The 23,777-nt window shown below is 44.8% G+C and overlaps 1 protein-coding gene across 1 annotated transcript in view; it reads left to right on the top strand.

The window, feature by feature from the left end:
* The window catches only part of plcg1 (phospholipase C, gamma 1), a 168,418-nt gene that overhangs the window by 111,244 nt on the left and 33,397 nt on the right, over window positions 1–23,777 (top strand). The window contains exons 18-21 of the mRNA XM_072556339.1: window positions 7,774–7,893; window positions 9,210–9,390; window positions 13,113–13,190; window positions 21,306–21,409. Of these exons, the coding sequence (XP_072412440.1) occupies window positions 7,774–7,893; window positions 9,210–9,390; window positions 13,113–13,190; window positions 21,306–21,409 (483 nt within the window). The remainder of the gene's footprint in view (window positions 1–7,773; window positions 7,894–9,209; window positions 9,391–13,112; window positions 13,191–21,305; window positions 21,410–23,777) is intronic.

Below are 23,777 nucleotides of genomic sequence, written 5' to 3'. Positions count from 1 at the left end.
TCAGTGAGGGAGAGGGAGATGGTGACACCGAGGGAGAGGGAGATGGTGTCAGTGAGGGAGAGGGAGATGGTGTCAGTGAGGGGGAGGGAGATGTTGGCACTGAGGGAGAGGGAGATGGTGTCAGTGAGGGAGAGGGAGATGGTAATGGTGATCATTGGAGGGCACCATCATTGGAGAGAGTGTGCTCTGGGAAGGCCTTACTGAGTGTGTGGAAAGTAAATGACTATCTGGATTCTAACCCTGTAGCACAGCAGTAATCGGTGTTGGAGTTTTCTATTGAGAGAACTGGAACAGGAGCTCGTAGAGTCATTGCAGCATTGCCACTGCCAGCTGAGAACAGATCTGAGAATTTGGCATTAGGCTGGTGATCGGACCCTGTTGTGCTCTGTTGGAAGGTACCACCATCAGAGGATTCATGGAGAGAGTCCTTGCATGACTTGGTCCTTAAGTGGGACATCTATTGTACCTTTGGCCTCTGCTCTACTTATATCCTGTCTTTCCTGGTGTGTTCTCTGCAGACTGCAAATCTCTTATTTCACTTCAGTCCAAAAAGTGGCACCCAGTTAGCTCTGTGTGAACGAAGCAGTTTTCTGCCGGTGCCAGTGATGGGTACTGCTTTCTTTTGCAGAATTTACTGTAGAATTAATCTCGAAAGGAGCACCTGCCCTCTGCTGTTGACAGATCAGACCAGCAGGCAACATAGGTTCATTGTGTATTCGCTTCTTACACAACCTGCTGCTTTCAGTCTAATGCTGTCTCCTGCAAGGACTCAATTTCTGAACAACATTGTAAACATGATCAGTCATGATCTATTTGATTCGACAGGCACACAGGGTCAAATGTCCCACTCCTCCACTTTGAAGAAAGCTAATGCAGGTACTGACTGTACACAGGGAGAAAGTGAGGACTGCAGATGCTGGAGATCAGAGCTTAAAAATGTGTTGCTGGAAATGCGCAGCAGATCAGGCAGCATCCAAGGAACAGGAGAATCGACATTTCGGGCAGACCATGGCAACACAACGCCTAGAGGAAGAGCGCCTCATCTTCCGCCTAGGAACCCTCCCACCACAAGGGATGAATGCAGATTTCTCCAGCTTTCTCATTTCCCCTCCCCCCACCTTTTCTCAGTCCCAACCCTCAGACTCAGCACCGCCTTCTTGACCTGCAATCTTCTTCCTGACTCTACACACTCCATCTGTCCTGTTTGATTCTATTGTGATTATTTGTTATTCATGTGTGGGATATGGGCATCAGTGGCTAGGCCAGCATTTATTGTCTGTCCCTAGTTGTCCCCGAGAAGGTGGTGGTGAGCTACCTTCTTGAACCGCTGCAGATTGACACACAATGTAATTAGGGAGGGAATTCCAAGAGTTTGACCCAGTGACAGTTAAGGAACTGTGATGTATTTCGAAGTCAGGATGGTGAGGGGCTTGGATGGGAACTTGAAGGAGGTGGTGTTCTTATGTATCTGCTGCCCTTGTCCTTCGAGATGGAAGTGGCTATGGGTTTGGAAGGTACTGACTGAGGATCTTAGGCGATTTCCTGAACATTACTAGACTTAGAGACAAGAAGATAAAATAATATACCAGAGTCCTTAGAACAAGAGACAGTTGCAGAACCCATCAACTGTTAACAAAAGGATGTAAAGATACCTTACCATGACAACCAATGCCTAGACTGGGTTAAACACTCAGTGGACAGCTGGGGACGAGTTATGGAGTGTAAGCACAGCAATGCTTAAATTTGTATTTGTCTTTGAAACAAATACTAGGAACAAAATGAGCAGGTCATTTTAATGTTTCCCAATGATGACCTTTCATTTGATTGCTAGTGGAAAGATATGCTGGAATTGGAGGGACTCCTGAGCAGGTTCTCCAGGCTAATACCAGGGATGGAGTGATTGACCTGGGGAGAGAGGTTGAGGAGATTGGGACTATACTCTGAATTTAGCAGAATGAGAAGCAATATTATTGACACATAGAAGAGACTTGATAGGTGTGGAAGTCTAGGACCAGATGACATACAGGCAGTCCCCAGTTTACGAATGTCTAACTTAGCTCATACTTAGAGTCATAGAGGTGTACAGCATGGAAACAGACCCTTCGGTCCAACCCGTCCATGCTGACCAGATATCCCAACCCAATCTAGTCCCACCTGCCAGCACCCAGCCCATATCCCTCCAAACCCTTCCTATTCATATACCCATCCAAACTCTTAAATGTTGCAATTGTACCAGCCTCCACCACATCCTCTGGCAGCTCATTCCATAGACGTACCACCCTCTGCATGAAAAGGTTGCCCCTTAGGTCTCTTTTGTATCTTTCCCCTCTCACCCTAAACCTATGCCCTCTAGTTCCGGACTCCCCGACCCCAGGGAAAAGACTTTGTCTATTTATCCGACCTATGCCCCTCATAATTTTGTAAACCTCTATAAGGTCACCCCTCAGCCTCCGATGCTCCAGGGATAACAGCCCCAGCCTGTTTAGCCTCTCCCTACAGCTCAAATCCTCCAACCCTGGCAACATCCTTGTAAATCTTTTCTGAACCCTTTCGAGTTTCACAACATCTTTCCGATAGGAAGGAGACCAGAATTGCACGCAATATTCCAACAGTGGCCTAACCAATGTCCTGTACAGCCACAACATGACCTTCCAACTCCTGTACTCAATACTCTGACCAATAAAGGAAAGCATACCAAACACCACCTTCACTATCCCATCTACCTGCGACTCCACTTTCAAGGAGCTATGAACCTGCACTCCAAGGTCTCTTTGTTCAGCAACACTCCCTAGGAGATAAATCCCCAGGACCTGATCAGGTGAACCCGAGAACTCTGCGGGAAGCTAGAGAAGTGATTGCTGGGCCTCTTGCTGAGATATTTGTATCATCAATAGTTACAGGTGAGGTGCCGGAAGACTGGAGGTTGGCAAACATGATGCCACTGTTTAAGAAGGGCGGTAAAGACAAGCCAGGGAACTATCGCCCGGTGAGCCTGAACTCGGTGGTGGGCAAGTCGTTGGAGGGAACCCTGAGGGACAGGACGTACATGTATTTGGAAAGGCAAGGACTGATTCGGGATAGTCAACATTGCTTTATGCGTGGGAATTCATGTCTCACAAACTTGATTGAGTGTTTTGAAGAAGTAACAAAGAAGATTGATGAGGGCAGAGCAGTAGATGTGATCTATATGGACTTCAGTAAGGCATTTGACAAGGTTCCCTATGGGAGATTGATTAGCAAGGTTAGATCTCATGGAATACAGGGAGAACTAGCCATTTGGATACAGAACTGGCTCAAAGGTAGAAAACAGAGGGTGGTGGTGGAGGAGGGTTGTTTTTCAGACTGGAGGCCTGTGACCAGTGGAGTGCCACAAGAATTGGTGTTGGGCCCTCTACATTTTGTCATTTACATAAATGACTTGGATGCGAGCATAAGAGGTACAGTTAGTAAGTTTGCAGATGACACCAAAATTGGAGGTGTAGTGGACAGCGAAGAGGGTTACCTCAGATTACAACAGGATCTGGACCAGATGGGCCAATGGGCTGAGAAGTGGCAGATGGAGTTTAATTCAGATAAATGCTAGGTACTGCATTTTAGGAAAGCAAATCTTAGCAGGACTTATACACTTAATGGTAAGGTCCTTGGGAATGTTGCTGAAAATCATACTTGCAAACAGGATCCCTTTAGGGCTGTATTAACATTAATTTTAAGGACCCAACATGCAAACATGTGCTTGTACATACAAATGGATATTATATATTGGACTGTGTTGTGTTCTGACTTGTATACAAAGTGACATTGGAAGTACTCAAGAGTGGAACCCATTCATAACCTGGGGACTGCCTCTAATCTCAGAATAGGTGTCATCCATTTGAAACAAATTAAGAGGAATTTCTTCTCTCAGAGGGCAGTGAATCTGGCATTCTTTACAGCAGAGGGCTCTGTTCATGTCTGACACTGATTTTTAATCAGGTAAGGAATCAAGAGTCATTGGAGCAAGGCAGAAAATGGATTTGAGAATGATCAGATCAGCCATGAATGGCAAAGCAGAATCAATGAGTGGAATGGCCCACTTTGGCCCCAACTCTTCAGTGTTTATAATGAGGTCAGCCAGGTGGACCTCATAAGAGTATGAGTTCCTGACTGGGGCTGTTAACCTGATCTAATCAGGAAACCCTGGCTGACAGATAAGAACAGGAGATTCAGAGGTTCTGTTCACCCTGAGAGCTGGCTCTGGTAATTCGAGAGCCAGGGGAATCTGAATCAGGGATTTTTGATAAGGGTAAGATGTCTGGCAGAGGCATGTGACTTTGGTTTAGCCCTTAATGCGATGCTGAGAGACCGTTTAGTATGTAGAATTAATTAATGTAACCTTGCAAAAACTGTTACTAACTGAAGCCCAGCAGGACTTCAAACAGGTGCTACAACTGGCTTAATCATTGGAAAATTTGGCAAAGGGAGTATGGGAATCACAGGGTATTCCGATGGAAATGGACACCCTCACCAGTTCGACTGAGCTTGGGGAACACCACTTAATCGAAGGCAATTGCAGCACCTCAATCAAGATATATCCTGAACAGAGTGACTCTAGGTCAGCCCACAGCAAAACCTCAAAACAAAGCCAAGTCTCAGCCAAGTGGTTAACATTTTCTTCATTATCCGGGCCAGTAAGCCTTTGCAGTTGCTGCTGGTATGCAGACTTGACAGCAAAAGGTTCCCACTAGACCTAAACTGAGTAAGAGAACCCATAGGCCAGTATCCAGGAGAGTGCACACCTCAGTTAAGGAACAGTTAAATTGCTTAGCAACATCCAAATCAGAACCAATCAAAATAAACACCTGGTTAAATGGTCACTCAGTTCCAATGGAGGTTGATACCGGCGTGGCTGTTTTGGTGTTAGCAGAACTAGTTTTTAACAAAATTCGCTCTGGATTCCAACCTTTAAGTTTATGTGAGACATTGGCTAGACTGGGAACCGAATCTGGAGAATACTTACAGATTAAGGATGCAACTTTGGTTCTGGTCTCATATGAGAAGCAGCTGGTTCATTTACTGCTGATTGTGGTAGGCCCAAGATTTGTGGGGCGAAATTGGTGAAGGAAAATTCACCTCGATTGGTTCAACGTTTTTCGATTAGGAAATAGCTGCCTGTGTGAAGTCCTAATTAAACATCAAGAGGTTTTTCAGAAAGGTCTGGAGACGATCAAAGGAGCCAAGGCCACCTTACATCTTGGTGGGCGGCACGGTGGCACAGTGGTTAGCACTGCTGCCTCACAGCGCCGGAGACGCGGGTTCAATTCCCGACTCAGGCGACTGACTGTGTGGAGTTTGCACATTCTCCCCGTGTCTGTGTGGGTTTCCTCCGGGTGCTCCGGTTTCCTCCCACAGTCCAAAAATGTGCAGGTCAGGTGAATTGGCTATGCTAAATTGTCCGTAGTGTTAGGTAAGGGGTAGATGTAGATGTAGATGTAGATGTAGGGGTATGGGTGGGTTACGCTTCGGCGGGGTGGTGTGGACTTGTTGGGCCGAAGGGCCTGTTTCCACACTGTAAGTAATCTAATCTAATCTAATCTAATCTTGACTCGGAAGCAATTCCTCGATTCTGCAAGGCCCGCCCAGTGCCATTTGGCTCCCAGGTGAAAGTAGAGGCAGAAATCAGAAGGCTGGAAAATGAAGGATTAGCAAACCAGTCAGAGGGCACGGTGGCTTAGTGGTTAGCGCTGCTGCCTCACAGCGCCAGGGACCCAGGTTCAATTCCTGCCTCGGGCGACTGTCTGTGTGGAGTTTGCACGTTCTCCCCGTGTCTGCGTTGGTTTTCTCCGGGTGCTCTGGTTTCCTCCCACAATCCAAAGATGTGCAGGGCAGGTGAATTGGCCATGCTAAAATTGTCCATAGTGTTAGGTCAGGGGTAAATTTAGGGGAATGGCTCTGGGTAGGTTACTCTGTGGAGGTTCAGTGTGGACTTGTTGGGCCGAAGGTCCTGTTTCCATACTGTCGGGAATCTAATCTAATCAGTCAAGTTTGTGGAAAGGGCAGCACCAGTCGTACTGAGTGTGAAGTCGGTTCACTTTTCTGAGGATTTCAAACAAATGGTAAACCACTTCTTGCAGCTGGATAAATGCTCAATCACTCTCAGTAGAGGACAGGAGTTGCAGGATGAGTTCCAGATACTGGCAGAACTCCACCGAGGTCATCTAGGTGTTTCCAAAATGAAGCTATGTCTGGTGACCAGGATTGGACGCAGACAACACAGCATTGGTAAGCCAATATCCAGAGTGCCGACAGATAAGAATTATCACCAGCAGCTCCCCTACGTTCGTGGGAATAGCTCGGTAAACTCTGGACTCTTGTTACATATCGACTGTGCAGGTCCTTTCATAGGCTCAATATTCTCAGTCATTGTGGATGCCCACTCAGAATGGCTGGATGTGCACAGAGTTCATTTGGCAAACACTGGGTTGCTGATAGAAAAGCTGTGCTCGTCTTTTGCAGTACATGGGCTCCTAGAAGTTTTGATCACAGATAGCCATGGCCTTCCAGTGGGAATTTGAGTATTTCCTAAAGTTGAATTGTACTCATCGTATAAGGACTGCTCCATACCATCCATCATCCAATGATCTGGCAGAGACAGCAGTCCAAACCTTGAAGGCTGGCTTAAAGAAACAGCCTACAGCTTCACAGTCCCAGTTCCTGTTGATTATAGAAGCAGCCTTCATGCAACGACAGGGATAGCTCCAGCAGAGTTGCTAATGGGGAGAAGATTTCACACTGAGTTAAATCTGATCTCCTTGAACCTTGGTGAGAGGAGAGGGAAATGGTATCAGGAATATCAATGCTGGCTACAAGGCTCCATGAAGTGAGTGAGACAGTTTACTTCAGGGGATGAAGCTTGGTGTAGGAATCACGGGAATGACCCTGCATGGATAAGAGGCATGGCAGCACGGGGTCAGGTCCAGTGACATGTAACGTTTGGGTAGATGCAACAGGCATGTGGCCCATAGGAAAGCTGCAAACACACAAACAGTGTGAGACCAAAACGTGCCCGGCTCCTTGACAACCTTTTTGATTGTTCTGGACCCAGGGGCTCCCCCTCTCCGTCAAAGTTGAAGATACCTCAAAATGTGAGATGGACACGGTGAATGTCACCACCTCAATGCCTTTGCCTCCTGAAGAGGAGGATGCATTTGTTTTGAGATGCTCTGAGCGTAAGAGATGAGCTACTATGCGTTATACACCGCCATATCAGATGCAGGGTTGGAGGCACATGACCAGGTGCTAAAACACCCCAGGAAGAGCTACAAATAAAAGAACTGGCTATGTCCTTGGACTCAGAAAGAGGAGTCGTGTAGGGATTGTTGCAAGGTCAGCCAGGTGGACCTCAAAGAATATGAGTTTGCTGATTGGGGCTGTTAACCTGGTCCTCTCAGGGAGCCCTGGCTGACAGATATAAACAGGAGTGTCAGAGATTCTGTTCACTCTGGGACCTTTATCAGTGTCAATAAAAGGTGACTTGGTCTCAGGATACCAGTCTCTGGGAGTTATTCAATCCACCTTGTGGTATTATCATTGATCTACAGTCCTGCTGAGAGTTTCCAGCACTTTCTGTCCTCATTTCAGATTCCCAGCATCTGTATTGTTTTTCTTTTGTTTGGGCTTGTCGTGTGTGTTATGCTTTGATATTTACAGGCTGGGAAAATGAGCCTGGTCTTTAATGGTTAACGGACATCACTTCCATTGTACCATGTTTTACCAGCTTCATTCTTTCGTACCCAGGTGGTACCATGCCAACCTATCACGATCAGAGGCGGAGCATATGCTAATGAGGGTGCCACGAGATGGAGCCTTCCTCGTTCGTAAACGGAACGAGCCCAATTCATACGCAATCTCCTTCCGGTAAGTGTTATTGTGAATTGCATCCTGGGATGTGGGCAACACTGATGAAATCCTATTTGTTGATCATTCATCATTGCCCTGTGAACATTAAGTCTGGACGGGAGTCACCTCTAGTTTGGGTGTGACAGATTTCCTTCCCTGAAAGGTATTGATAAACCGTACGGGTTCCAATAACAACCAGGTACTTCTCAGGCACATTTTCTGCAGTGCCAGGCCATAATACAGGTAGAAGATCCTTTATCCGAACATTCAAAAACCAAAAAGCTCTGAAATCCAAAGGTTTTTTTCTGAAGTTTTTTTCTCATTAACAAGGTTGTTTGGCATGAAAACAGTTAACTCAAGTCGACACCCACTCGATGCGTGTCACTCAGATGAGACATAGCGGGGCGTGGCCAAGCACCGACCGTCCTGTTCTTACTTAGAAGTCTGCTCTTCCGGTAACATTTTTAAAAATTCCACCATTAAACTGTCACTTATGCTAAAAACCAAAACATTCACAATTCCGAGAAACAGCTGCTCCAGAGCATTTCGGATAAAGGATCGTATACTATATTTCCAATTTAGTGGATTCAGTTTACCAGCTAGTTTATGTAGAACTGCATTGAATATACAGCACAGAAACAAGCCATTTGGCCCAGTCAATTTATGTTGTTGTTTGTGCTCCTCTCCAGCCTTCTCCTATCTTTTCTCATCTACACCTACTTTCATAATTATCAAATCCCTACAGTGCAGAAAGACACCATTTGGCCCATCTAGTCCACACCAACCCTCTGAATACCACCCCACCCAGACCCAGCCACCCCCAAACCCCATGGCTGATCAATACGCCCCTGGACACTACAGGGCAATTTAGCATGACCTCCACATAACTTGCACATCTTTGGACTATGGGAGGAAACCCATACAGAGGGAGAATGTGCAAACTCCACACAGACAGTCGCCCGAGGCTGGAGTTGACCCAGGTCCTTAGTGTTGTGAGGCAGCAGTGCTAACCACTCAGCCAACATGCCATCCATGTATTATCTATTCCCTTCTCCCTAATAGGATTCTCTAGTTGCCTCTTAAATGCATCTATATTGTTCACAACAATCTAAGTCTTTAGGAGTTCCATGTTCACAACACACATTGAGTCTACAAGTTTCTTCACTGCGACATGAACTTACAATCTCTGGGGTGAATTCTCCAACTCTCAAAGACCACAGGACCAGATAAGGGCAAGTGGGACCTCAGGTATACCTTGGATCCACAGCCTCGAACTCAAGAGATGACATTGCTAGCGTGAGGCCTATCCATCTCTTCCTGTCTTTTCCAAACAGCGCTGAAGGAAAGATCAAGCACTGTCGTGTCCAGCAGGAAGGTCAGGTCGTCATCCTGGGGAGTTCGGAGTTTGACAGCCTGGTCGACCTAGTCAGCTACTATGAAAAGAATCCGCTATACAGGAAGATGAAACTCCGTTACCCAATAAATGAGGAAACCTTGGAAAAGATTGGCACAGCGGTAAGTATGTACAGTCAGCTGGTAACCACTTTGAAGGAACAATGCCTTCATCGCTTGCATCTAACGTCCGTGCTGATCTGTCTGATTGGATACCCCCCAACTCTGATGCACTGTGTTTTTTACAATTTGAACAGCTAAAGGTCAGCTCTATAAAACCAATGACCAAGTTGAAGTCATGTGTATGTTTATTGGTGCCAATTAACTCAATTGACTGGGCAGATGGTTTGCAATGCAGGGCACACCAACACCTGGATTTCATTTCAACACCAGCTGAGATGACCATGAAGGTCTCTGCTTCTCAATCTCTCTCACTGTCTGAGCTGTGGTAGCCCTCAGGTTAACTCACCACCACACATCTCTCTATACTGAGACAGAGCAGCCCCATAGTCTGATATTGCCATCTTTTGAATCAGGTCAGTGATAATGAAATAAGTTCAGACTTGGCCCAAATAACAATAAAGAACAACTCTTCAGAGAAAGAGAGGTGTGGTATGAATTCATAAATAGAATTGAAGGTACATATCTGGATTCTAAATCCTCCAATTTTGGATAATCTTACAGAGATTCTTGTTTGAAATCCAAATTTTATTTGGGAACGGGTACATTATTTTGTTTCTGAGCAGACTTCAGATCCCCTAGCTTGAAAGTCTTTAGCTTTTAGACTACTCAAAGCTGGAACTGCCAGGCTGTGGTTCGATGTGAGTATAACTAGCCAGCCTCCATTACCTGCCCACCCCAATAATGCAGCAATACTGACGCCTTACCTCGAATATGGGGATTATTAATATTAAGTAGGGAAGGATTAACCACAATAAGTCTTCAGTAGAAGAAGCACATTGTTGAGCACATGTTCTCTCTTACATAAGAATACGATAACAGGTTACATTAGCATGAGACTGGTTAATTACATTAACACAAGAGACATTATTGTCTCCTAACAGATAATAGGGCTGTAGGAACTGTCACAAAGATTGGATTACTTACAGTGTGGAAACAGGCACTTCGGCCCAACAAGTCAACGCCGACCCGCCGAAGCGCAACCCACCCAGACCCATTCCCCTATATTTACCCCTTCACCTAACGTTACGGGCAATTTAGCATGGCCGATTCACCTAACCTGCACATCTTTGGACTGTGGGAGGAAACCCACGCAGACATGGGGAGAATGTGCAAACTCCACACAGACAGTTACCTAAGGCGGGAATTGAACCCGGGTCTCTGGCGCTGTGAGGCAGCAGTGCTAACCATTGTGCCACCATGCCGCCCACAAAGCTAGTTCCTTTTTCTTCTAAAAGCTGTTCCTTGGCTCAAGAAGACTGTCCAGGATTGTTTTCAGAAGGGCAATAAACTGGACCAGGCTCTGATCAGACTGGGAGAAAGTGAGGACTGTAGATGCTGGAGACCAGAGTTGAAAAATGTGGTACTGAAAAAACACAGCAGGCCAGGCAGCATCCGAGGAGCAGGAGAATCAACGTCTCGGGCATAAGCCCTTCTTCAGGAATGAGGCTGGTGTGCCAAGCGGGCTGAGATAAAAGGTAGGGGGGAGGGAATTTGGGGGAGGGGCGTTGGGAATGCAATAGGTGGAAGAGGGTGAGGGTGATAGGCCGGAGAGGGGGTGGGGGCGGAGAGGTCGGGAAGAAGATTGCAGGTCAAGAGGGCGGTGCTGAATCCGGGGTTGGGATTCAGGACCGCCCTCTTGACCTGCAATCTTCTTCCCGACCTCTCCGCCCCCCCACCCCCACTCCAGCCTATCACCCTCACCCTCTTCCACCTATTGCATTCCCAGTGCCCCTCCCCCCCCCTACCTTTTATCTCAGCCCGCTTGGCACACCAGCCTCATTCCTGAAGAAGGGCTTATGCCCGAGACGTTGATTCTCCTGCTCCTCGGATGCTGCCTGGCCTGCTGTGTTTTTCCAGCATCACATTTTTCAACTCCGATCAGTCTGGTCTGTTACAGAGATGAAAAGGATTTTGAGAGGCCTTTTGTTTATATGTAAACAGATGAGACTTCAGGCCAAAGTGGTCATGTTTTAGAAGTGACCTACACAAAGAAAGGGGAGTGGTTGGATCTCTACCTAATTGAGCTGAGCAGTTTTCAATCCATTGTAAACTGGTTGGAAGTTCAACAGGGAGCTGTGTGGAAACTCACTCTCTCTTTTCTGCCCTCCAACTTCAACCTGTAAGCATGTGTTCCATTTATACTGGGTTTTAAAGGGAGTTTCCTTATTGGGACTGTTGTGTACATTTAGAATAGCATAATTAAGTCTAGTTGGATAGGCCGAGTTCTGTAGGGGTTCTTTGTGTTTCCTTGTGCAATTTTGTGAAGAAATTTTTGTCTGTTTTAAAATCTAGTAGTCAACCTAGCTACCTCACTCCGGGTAATATTCACTGTACACTTACTGAAACCGATTGCAAAGTTAAGGTCTGAGCTGCCCACTTAACAATGTTTTGAGTGGTCTGGCTTAGTCCATAACAGAACTAAGAGCCAAAGAACTAGAACAACTGACTAGCTCCTTGCAGGTACTGATTTATATATCAGTGAGTGAGCAGAGCTTCCAAGACAGAATCATTTTAGGCCCAATCTCTTACACAACATGAACCACGGCAGTTTCTGTGGTGATGGTGTCTCCACAGTCCTATTAGGTGAGGAATTCCTGGCCTCTGACTGAATGATAATAAAGACAGGTGGATACTGAAGGAGAGATGTTCGACTGTTGCTTATCCATCTTGCCCATAAGGAGAAAAGCCAATCTTAACTATGGGTTCAGGCAGAGGTACCAATGCTTTACACTTCACCGTAGAAGAAAGACTTGCCTCTATGTAGCACCTATCACAACCTCTGAACATTCCAATGCATGTGACAATCATTTTGAAATACTGCAACTGATGTAAAGTTGGAAGCATGGCAGCTAAATACATGCTAGGGACACTGCTATGTCCCTGAAATAAGAATGAGACAAAGGCCAGAAGATTTATTTCAGTGAATTGGTTGAGAATTAGATATTGACTGAGTTTCCCTGCACCTCCTTGAATAAGTGGAATCTTCAATGTCTACCTTGCAAGAAGACAGGGCCCTTACTTAAGCTGGCTTGTCCAACACTGCAGCACCTCCTCAGTACTGCACTGAAGTGCCAGCCTAGAGTTGGGTCTCAGGTCTCTGGAATGGAAGTTCTGACCCAGGAAGCGGAAATGCTGCCCCGCGGGTACAATATGTTAAAATGAGTTGGGTTTGTTAGTGGAGTCCTGTCACTGTTGACTCATTCCCCCTTTGTATTTCAGCATTGAATATGTCAGAGAGGAGGTGGGGGAGGGTGGGCGGGATGTGCAAAGAGGGAGGGAGGAAGTGAGGGGAGATAAATAAAACACAATAATGGAACAGTACATTGCAAGCCTGAGACAGAACTAAGCTGAACTTAGCAGGCAGCCCAGAGGAGTAAGGATCACCTGCAGTGAGCTGTAATCCTAACTTAGCAACCTCCTGATACATTGATGTATTTTTTTGTGGAACCAAAACTCTATCTCACCGATAACATGGCATTCAACATGGATGTAGATATTTTTGAACAGTACAAGAAAAGTCAGGCTGTAAGATGAGGATGAATTGTGAAAGATGTGCTGCATTTGTTCCACAGGTGCTTGGTTATTTTCCTATTGGCTGCAAGAAGTTCAATTAAAGCATAAAACTGGAACATGTTCACTTAATTTCTCCTTCCTTCTGTCAGGAACCAGATTATGGGGCCCTTTATGAAGGCCGGCAGCCAGGATTCTATGTCGAAGCTAACCAGATGCCTACGTTTAAGGTAAAGACTGAAAAATGATTCCTGATCTTCACTTAACAATAATTCGAGTGTATAAGTAATTCTGCATCTTGTTTGAGGAACTACAGTGCATAGCTTGTTCTAGTACTAACAAACTGCAAGACCTCTGTGGAATATGTTCTAAGTAGGGCACATATCTCCCATGTGTAGACATTCTCGTTATATTCAAGGCTTTGGGTGTAAACTCCAATAATGTGGAAGGATCAGTGCTGGGTCCACTACTTTTCATCAGTTATATAAATGATTTGGATATGAGCACAAGAGGTATAATTAGTAAGTTTGCAGATGACACCAAAATTGGAGGTGTAGTGGACAGCAAAGAAGGTTACCTCAGATTACAACGGGATCCTGATCAGATGGACCAATGATCTGAGAAGTGGCAGATGGAGTTTAATTTAGATAAATGTGAGGTGCTACATTTTGGGTAAGCAAATCTTAGCAGGATTTATACACTTAATGGTAAGGTCCTAGGAAGTGTTGCTGAACAAAAAGACCTTGGAGTGCAGGTTCATAGCTCCTTGAAAGTGGAGTAGCAGGTAGATAGGATAGTGAAGAAGACGTTTGGTATGCTTTCCTTTATTGGTCAGAGTATTGAGTACAGGAGTTGGGAGGTCATGTTGTGGCTGTACAGGACGTGGGTTAGGCAAATGTTGGAATATTGAGTGCAATTCTGGTCTCCTTCCTATCGGAAAGATGTTGTGAAACTTGAAAGGGTTCAGAAAAGATTTACAAGGATGTTGCCAGAGTTGGAGGATTTGAGCTATTGGGAGAGGCTTAACAGGCTGGGGCTGTTTTCCCTGGAGCGTCGGAGCGTGAGGAGTGACCTTACAGAGGTTTATAAAATTATGAAGGGCATGGATAAAGTCTTTTCCCTGGGGTTGGGGAGTCCAGAACTAGAGGGCATAGGTTTAGGGTGAGAGGGGAAAGATATAAAAGAAACCTAAGGGGCAACGTTTTCGCACAGAGGATGGTGCATGTATGGAATGAGCTGCCAGTGGAAGTGGTGGAGGCTAGCACGATTGCAACATTTAAGAGGCATCTGAAAGGGTTTATGAATAGGAAGGGCTTAGAGGGATATGGACCAAGTGCTGGCAAATGAGACTAGATTAAGTTGGGATATCTGGTTGGCATGGACCAGTTGGACCAAAGGGTCTGTTTCCGTTTCTATGACTCTATGACTCTCATTATCTTTGAACTGAGTGAGTTGCAAGGGTCTTTTCAGTGGGCAGTTAAGAGTCAACCTCATTGCTGTGGGTTGGAGACACATGTAGGCCAGACCAGAAAAAGGTGGGAGATTTCCTTCCTTGAAAGACATTAGTGTATCAAATGGGTTTTTATAACTATTGACAATGTCACTAAAACATGTGAACTGCACTATCCCTGGACATTGAGCTTCTTAAGTGTTGCTATGATTGTGATCATCTTGACTAGCATGGAGTTTTGCATTACGTGCATGACTTGTGCCTTGTGGATCTGGGAAAGGCTTTATGTGGTGAAGTGAGCAATGTTTTACAGATTATTCTTCCTCTGATCTACTATTGTAGACATAATGTTGTTAAGATGCTGGTTGGTGGTGAGCTTCCCTCCCAGTTCCCATCTCGGTGGTAGGGAATCAACAATGTTGATGCCATTGAAGGTTATGTTGAGATAGTTAAGCTTTCTCTTGTTGGAGCTGCTCCTCACTTAGCACTTTTATGGCACAGTATCTTGTCAGTGGAAGTCTGGCATGTAAGCTATGGTGATGAGCATTGAGAAATTTAGAGTGACACAGTAGCTCAGTGGTTAGCACTGCTGCCTCACAGTGCCAGGGACCCAGGTTCAATTCCCACCTTGGGCAACTCTGTGTGGAGTTTGCACGTTCTCCCCATGTCTGCGTGGGTTTCCTCAGGGTGCTCTGGTTTCCTCCCACAGTTCAAAGATGTGCAGGTTAGGTGAATTGCCCGGAGTGTTAGGTGCATTAGTCAGGGGTAAACGTAGGGGAATGGATTTGGGTGAGTTGCTCTTCAGAGGGTCGGTGTGGACTTGTTGGGCTGAAGGGCCTGTTTCCACAATGTAGGTAATCTAAACTAATCAGCAAACAACTCCACTCCTCAACTTGTCATGGAGGGAAGGCTATAGGTGAAGCAGCTGCAATTCGCTGGATCAAGGCCAGTTCCTGAGGATCCTCCTGTAATAATGTCCTGGAGTTGTGACACTCTGATTGTGACAACCAGAAATATCTTATTTTGTGTCAGGTGTGACCTCCATCCTTGAAGAGTTTTCACTTCAGTTCCAATTGATCCCAGTTTTACGAGGCTCCTTGGTAGGATAGATGGACAAAGAGATGGGCAGCTTCTCCTGCCTCTGGTCTCTTCTCCATGTCAGGAATTCTTGCTTGATTAAATTATTGATGACTTTCTGACAATTTAATGATCATCAGGAGGTGTCTGGGTTAGGTTTCACAGTGGGTCACTTACATATTCTTTACTTTATGGACATGAGAGAAATTGAGGACTGCAGATGCAGGAGAGTCAGAGTCGGAAAGTTGTGGGGATGGAAAAGCACAGCCAGTCAGGCAGCATCCAAGGAGCAGGAAAGTTGACGTTTCAGGCATAAGGCCTTCTTGACATATTCCTAATGAGGAGCCTATGCCTGAAATGTTGTCTGTCCTGCTCCTATCTCCTTGGACTTCACACACAACTTCCCACTACTGTCCTTGATTGGCCCTAGTCTAACTCCAGTCATTCTTTTATTCCTGATATACCAAGGGTTTTCCTTGATCCTACCTGCCAACAACTTCTTATATCCCCTCCTGGCTCCTTACCTCTCTCTTTAGGTCTTTCCTGGCTAGTTTGTAACTCTCAAGTGCCCTAACTGAACCTCATATCTCATCCTAGCATAAGCCTTATACTTCCTCTTGACAAGAGATTCAACTTCCTTAGTAAACCACAGCTCCTTCACTCAACAACTTCCTCCCTGCCTGACAGGTACATACATCTCAAGGACATGCAGTAGCTTTTCCTTGAATAAGCTCCACATTTCAATTATGCCTATCTCCTGCAGTTTCTTTCCTCATCCTATATATCCTAAACCTTGTCTAAATCACATCTTGATTGCCCTTCCCCAGTTGTAACTCTTGTCCTGCAGTATATACCTACCCCTTTCCATTGCTAAAGTTAACGTAACTGAATTGTGGCCGCTATCATCAAAGTGCTCATCTACCTCCAAGTCTAACACCTGGCTGGGTTCATTACCCAGTACCAAATCCAAAGTGGCCTCGCCCCTTGTTGGCCTGTCTACATGCTGTGTCAGGAAGGACTCCTGCACACATTGGACAAAAACTGACCCATCTAAAGTACTTGAATTATAGTATTCTCAGTCAATACAAGTATTTGGAAAGTTAAAGTCACCCGTTACAACTACCCTGTCACTCTCCCTCCTATCCAGAATCATCTTTGCAATCCTTTCCTCTACATCTCTGGAATTATTTGGAGGCCTATAGACAATTCCCAACAGGGTGACCTCTCCTTTCTTGTTTCAAACCTCAGCTCATACTACCTCAGTAGATGAGTCCTCAAGTGTCCTATCTGCAGCTGTAATACTGTCCTTGACTGACAATGCCACACCTCCCCCTCTTTTACCATCTTCTCTGTTCTTACTGAAACATCTAAATCTCGGAACCTGCAACAACCATTCCTGTTCCTGCTCTATCCATGTCTCAAAAATAGCCACAACATTGAAGTCCCAGGTATCAACCCATGCTGCAGGTTCATCTACCTTATTCTGGATACTCCTGGCATTGAAGTAGACGCACTTCAAACCACCTTCTTGCTTGCCGGTGCACTCTTGCAACCTTGAAACCATATTTTTGACCTCACCCCCTGGACACTGGATTTACAATTTATGTTCCCATCCCCCTGCTGCATTAGGTTAAACCTTCTGTGATGTTTCCTCCGGTATTTATAGTGGTTTGTCTCTGCCGCTTCCGGTTGTCAGTTCCAGCTGTCCGCTGCAGTGGCCGGTATATTGGGTCCAGGTTGATGTGCTTATTGATTGAATCTGTGGATGAGTACCATGCCTTTAGGAATTCCCTGGCTGTTCTCTGTTTGGCTTGTCCTATAATAGTAGTGTTGTCCCAGTCGAACTCATGTTGCTTGTCATCTGCATGTGTGGCTACTAAGGAAACATCACAGAAGCGCTTCACAGGAGGCTCCCAAGCACTGAGAATGTCACCTAGACAGGGGACGAAACGTCTGCAACACAAATTCCCAGCTCAGCGAACAGAACCACAACAACGAACACCCGAGCTACAAATCTTCTCCCAAATTAGTTTGAACCCTCCTGAAGAGCATTAGCAAATGTCCTGCCCAAGGATATTGGTACCCCTCTGGTTCAAGTGTAGACCATCCTGTTTGTAGAGGTCCCATCTACCCCAGAAAGAGCCCCAATTATCTGGTTATCAGAAACCCTCCCTCCTGCACCACCCATGTAGCCATGTGTTCAACTCCTCTCTCTCCCTATTCCTCACCTCGCTAGCATTTGGCATGGGCAACCAACCAGAGATAACAACCCTGTTTGTTCTAGCTCCAAGCTTCCACCCGAGCTCCCTGAATTTCTGCCTTAAATCCCTTCCCTTTTCCTACTTATGTCATTACTGCCTATGTGAACCATGACTTGGGGCTGCTCCCCTTCAAGGATTCGGAAAATATGATCCGAGACATCACGAGCACTGGCACCTGGGGGGCAACACACCAACTGTGAGTCTCTCTCATTCCCACAGAACGTCTTATCTGTCCCCTAACTATGGAGTCCCCAATGACTAATGCTCTGCTCCTCTCTCCCCTTCCCTTTTGAGCAAGAGGGACAGAGACCTGTACCCCATATCTTACCCCGGTAAGTTGTTCCCCACAACAGTATCCAAAACAGTGTACTTGTTACTGAGGGGAACGGCCATAGCGAATCCCTGCACTGCCTCCCGGTTCCCTTTCCGTCCCCTGACTGTAACCCATCTGCCTTTTTCTTGTACCTGAGCTGGGATTACCTCCCTGTAACTCCTCTCAATAACCCCTTCTGCCTCCCGAATGATCTGAAGTTCATCCAGCTCCAGCTCCAGTTCCCTCACGCACTTTTTGAGGAGCTGGAATTGGGTATACCTTACGCAGATGCTGTGAGCAGGGACACTAGCGATGATCCTTGCCTCCCACATTCTGCAGGAGGAACATTCAATTGTCCTAACCGCCATTCCCACTATTCTAAATTTCCAAAGAGACTGTTGAAAAATAAAGAATTTTAAAAATCTTGTTACCTTACCAATCTGGCGCACAGAACCTTTGTTTTGGTTAGAGGAAGAGGACGGGTGGGAGACGTTACCTAAGTAGTGTTACAGGTAACCCAACCGCACCGAATATAATTACTTCACTTACTTAGCAGTCCTGCTCAGCGTGCGCTATGCCTGTTCATGAGATATGTTTTTAAAGCAGCGATTTACCTTTCCGGCAGCCTCTCTCCATCTCTCCTCGCCGCTCCTGAGAAATGGAGTTTATAAAAGCTTATAATATAAAAGGGAAAAAAACCCACAAACTATGTCATACCATTAAAAAAATTATTTGCAGCAAATCCATTACAGATATCAAAAAACATCAACCTTTTCACCTTCAGTAAAACTTTACCCAACAATCAAACCTCAGTCAAAGGTCCCCCGTTTCCACTCTGAAGGTCTTTATTGAGTTGGCACAACTGTAAATGGTTTCTGAAGCTTCTCACTGACATCTGAGCAAATACATGCATTTTCTTTTCACTCAGCTTCAAGCAATTTTCCAACCAGCTGTCTTACTCGTTTTGCACTACATCCTCCAATGTCTGCCACCCACAGATGCAAGACTAACTGACTTTCTCGATGTTTCTGTCTTTCTATGATTTTTTTTCACCCTTTTTTACTCCAGTATTGAACTGTTCACCTTAAGTTTCCAGACAGCCCACATTACTCTCAGAATTCAAGAATGAAGAGAAATCTATGTATACTCCCTTAACGCACATAGCACAGAAATTTAAATCGTGCTTGAAGTCATACATTGTTATTTCACTTTAGAATCTAGATCAGAGCGGTGCTGGAAAAGCACAGCAGGTCAGGCAGCATCTGAGCAGCAGGAAAATTGACGTTTCGGGCAAAAGCCCTTCATCAGGAATAGAAGATCCAGGTTTCCAAATAGTAATCTAGATGATGAATCTTTATCATACTCTGCATTTTTTTCTGTCTGCGCAACATGTTTTTCCCATTTCTCTCCATCACCCTTCTCAGTTTCTATCTCCTATATCCTTTTTGTCCATCTCTCCTTTCCCTCTCTCTTCATCTCTGCTGCCATGTTTTCTAAATTCTCTTTCTCTCTCTCCCTCTCTCCCTCTCTCCCTCTCTCAGTAGACCACACAGCCACACACACACACGCAGACACCTTTTTACTGCAACGTTTTCTCAGGTTCCACCTTTGCCCTGTGCAGGACAATGTTGGAGAGATTATATGGGGAAGGGGAGTTCAGTTCTACATGCCTGTGTAGAACTCCAGGGAAAGTGTAGGGAGAGAGAGGATGGGTGGTCAGTCATTTGGAGACAGTGCCTGTTTAATCACTGTAAACAAAACTCACGATCACTGTTGGAAACACGTCTTTGATGTAATGTTGCTATTGGGGCCTCGAGATCTCCTTCGGTTAATCTGATATTTGGATAATTGAGGTTCCTCTGTACATTCAAGGCTGATTTGGACATATTTTGGACTGACAAGAGAGTTCAGAGTTATAGAGGTGAGCAAGTTAAGGCCATAATCAGATCAGCTGTGATTTTGTTGACTGACAGAGCAGTCTCGATGGATCAACTGGCCTACTGCAGCTCCTCTTTCATATGAAATAAAACACAAAGTTTTTAGAAAAAAATGGAACAGAAGGAATCACCAGAATCTGGGAGCATCTGTGGGGAGAAGTAAAGTTAACGTTTCGAATCCAAAATGACAATCAGACTGCTCTGCCATTCAGTAGGATCAAGGCTGATCAGAAACTTCACTGCTTTTTACCTACCCTATGTACCACTGGTAATCAGAAATCTATCGGTCTCTAATCATACAATATGATGCTAGCTCAGCAGCAGCAGAGAAATAGGATTAGAGGTTGGGTGCAGTGGTGCAGCACCATCTACTGGCCAGTTTGACAGATTACTGTTTATACAAGAACACAAATTATAAAATATTCTTCAACAAACTATAAAACAATACAACACAGAGGAAGACAATTCAGTCCATCCTAGCTGTGCCGGAAATGTAGGAAGCTTGCGTTGTAAATGTTTGAAAACAAACATCCCTTGGCTATCATGATCACAGAGAGTAAGTTCTGTGGACGGAAAGGGCTGTAGACAAGACTGCAGCCCAGTTTTCCCAATCTCTCTTCACAGGACAGTCCCATCCGAAACAGTTTCTCTCTTCACCCTCAATGTCACCCTTAATGTTTTGAAAAAAAATTGACCGTGTTATCTCCTAAACTTCTAATTTTGGGATAAGTGCATTTAACGGGATTTAAACACAGAAGGCAGAAAGGAGTAGAAGGTGATGCTAATTGGGATGAATAAGGCTGGGCAGCAGTGTTTGTAGAACATGGACCGATTGGGCTGAATAGCCTGTATTTAGCTGTACATTCTAAATGTAATAGAGTGTAATCATTTCAGTGTAGAAGCTGGTTATGGCACCACATGCTGGGAACAATTGACATTATATCATCAGTAACTTAGATATTGAGACTTATATCTCATCATCCCAATCTAATAGATCTTATTTCCAGAAATATGAGCTTCTAGACAGTCATTGGTAAAGGTGCTGAATTAACTTTCAAAACTCCTTTGCCTTGCTCCAGGTTACTTCCTCAATGGACAATGTTGGTACAGATATGGTGTGTAATAGGATTGAGTCAAAAATTAGAATTGATCAATGTACTCAATCTTTCTGATTAATGTCTGTGCACAGGAGAAGGATCTCACTACAATCATGTTGCAGCCTCTTTTAGTTATGTATATTACAGACATGTCTAGCCTGCCTGTGGTCTGTATTTATAATGTGGGTCCTCACTGCTTTTGTGTTACAGTGTACAGTCAAGGCGATGTATGATTATAAGGCACAGCGGGATGATGAGCTCTCCTTCTGCAAACACTCCATCATTCAGAATGTGGACAAACAAGAAGGAGGATGGTAAGTTCAAGACATATACATGGAAAACTTCATCTCAACTACATTAAGGCCTAGTAATTGTCCTTCATCAAATTGAACCATTGGTTTGGATTTCCTTGAATATAGAAGGGTTAGGTGTAAAATGAATTTGGTATTTATGATGGTTAAAGGGGTTGATAAAGAGAAACTATTTCCTCCAGTAAAGCAATCTTGAACGAGGGGCTGGAATCTTAACATTGGAATTTGGCCTTTCCTGAGAAAAGTAAGGAAACGTGCCTTCCACAAACAGTAATGAATGTTTAAAAAATTCATTCACGGGATGTTGGTATTACTAGCTAGGCAGCATTTATTGCCCATCTCTAATTGCCCAGAGGGCAGTTAAGAGTCAACCACATTGCTGTGGGTCTGGAGTCACATGGAGGCCAGACCAGGGAAGGATGGCAATTTCGTTCCCTAAAGGACGTATTGAATCAGATGTGTTTTTATAGGGTCATACAGCACGGAAACAGACCCTTCAGTCCAACTAGTCCATGCTGACCATAATCCCAAACTAAACTAGTCCCACTTGCCTGCGCTTCGCCCATATCCCTTCAAATGTTTCTTATTCATGTTCTTATCTACATGTCTTGTAAACAGCATAACTGTATCCGCATCCACCACTTCCTCTGGAAGTTCATTCCACACACAAACAACTCTCTATGTAAAGAAAATGCCTGTTAATGTTTTTTAAAAATCTTTCTCCTCTTACCTTAAAAATATGCCACCTAGTCTTGAAATTCCCCGCCCTAGAGAAAAGATACCTGTTTTCACGTTATCTAACCCCTCATGATTTTATAAACCTCTATGAGGTCACCCCTCAACCTCCAATGCTCCAGTGAAAAACGTCCCAGCCTATCCAGCCTGTCCTTAGAATTCAAACCATCCATTCCCAGTAAGGTCCTGGTAAATCTTTTCTAAACCTTCTCCAGCTTAATAATATCCTTCCTATAACAGGGTGACCAGAACTGGACACAGCATTCCCAGAAGAGGCCTCATCAGTGTCCCATACAACCTCAACGTAACGTTCTGACAATCAGCAACACTTAATTCCAGATTATTTTTAGAATTGAATTCAATTCCACCACTTGCCATGGCAGGATTCAAACCCAGGTCCCCTGCATTAAAAGTCTCATGATAATACCACTAGGATATTGCCTCCTGAAACTCTGGCCATTGAGGTGGAACATTTCAAAACTGAGATCAATAGATTAGTTCTATATCTTTATATTATAGTTCTATATTTTTTTTTCTTTTAGGTAATCATGGGTATGTTTAGGAAGGCTGATTCTGTTGAATCTCATTCCATGAACATTCCTTCAATGGTTTAGTTCCTTTCACCATCAGGAATGCTGGAAACGCTCAGCAGTTCAGGAGGTGTCTGTAAGGAGAGGAAGAGAGTTAGTGTTTCAGGTCAATGATTTTTCAGCACAAATCTCTTTAGTTAAGACAAAGGATCATCAACCTGAAACTTAACTCTGTTACTCCTTCCCAAATGTTTTCTCCATTTGTTTTAGATTTCCAGCAATTGCAGTGTTTAATTTTGTATTGTTTTATCCACATTTATTACTAAATTCTAATAAACTGCTGGTTTACATCTACATCTCTTCCCTTTAGTAACTTAAACAGCTGTGAGGTTTTTTTTTGCTGATGTAGCACTTTCCTTCTTACATTAAGAATACCTCAATACCACTGCAAAGAATCCCTAATTAGAACCTTCCTCTCATAGCCCTGGGAATTCAAAGAGGACTCCTTTTTTTCTTTCGTTATTCATTAAAAGTCAAACTTAAGGGACAATATTCTTCTAATTGCTACACGTACAATGCCAAACTCCAACTTCTCCGCTCCCCGCACCACCAGTGTCACTTTAGTATAGACAGGCTCAAGGCTTCCCTCAGCCCATTGCTCTTTATTCAACATTTCACTGGATGTGGGCAGCACTGGCAGGGGCCAGTAGTCATTGTGTTTTGATCCCAACGGATGGTAATCCTGGACAAGTCAGATGCCAGTGTGTAACCTTATTTGTGAGATAAAGAGCAGAATCCGAGTGACAAGGGCTATGGCAGAATCAGAAAAACAGTCCGCCGAGGCTCATCTTGACGTTAGGAGCAACCCGCTCCATCCTTTATGCTCTGCCAAGCGGTGAGTTGGGTTTCTCGCTCAACAGTGGCAAGTTGCAAATTAAGGCGGGTTATTGCTTATTAAACACCTTGTTAAAGGCCTAACTCGCCTCATTAATATGCAGCTTACCAAATGCACCAAAACAAGCTAAACAATGAGAAATCTTAACATCGAAATGCAAACAGGTACCTGGTGACTCCAGCTCTTCACCCACTCTAGTGGGTCCTCCTCG

This window comes from Chiloscyllium punctatum, chromosome 37, assembly GCF_047496795.1.
Source record: "Chiloscyllium punctatum isolate Juve2018m chromosome 37, sChiPun1.3, whole genome shotgun sequence".
Taxonomy (NCBI): domain Eukaryota; kingdom Metazoa; phylum Chordata; class Chondrichthyes; order Orectolobiformes; family Hemiscylliidae; genus Chiloscyllium; species Chiloscyllium punctatum.
Note: the sequence above shows the minus strand (reverse complement) of the source record. Positions and strands in the feature narration are given on the sequence as shown.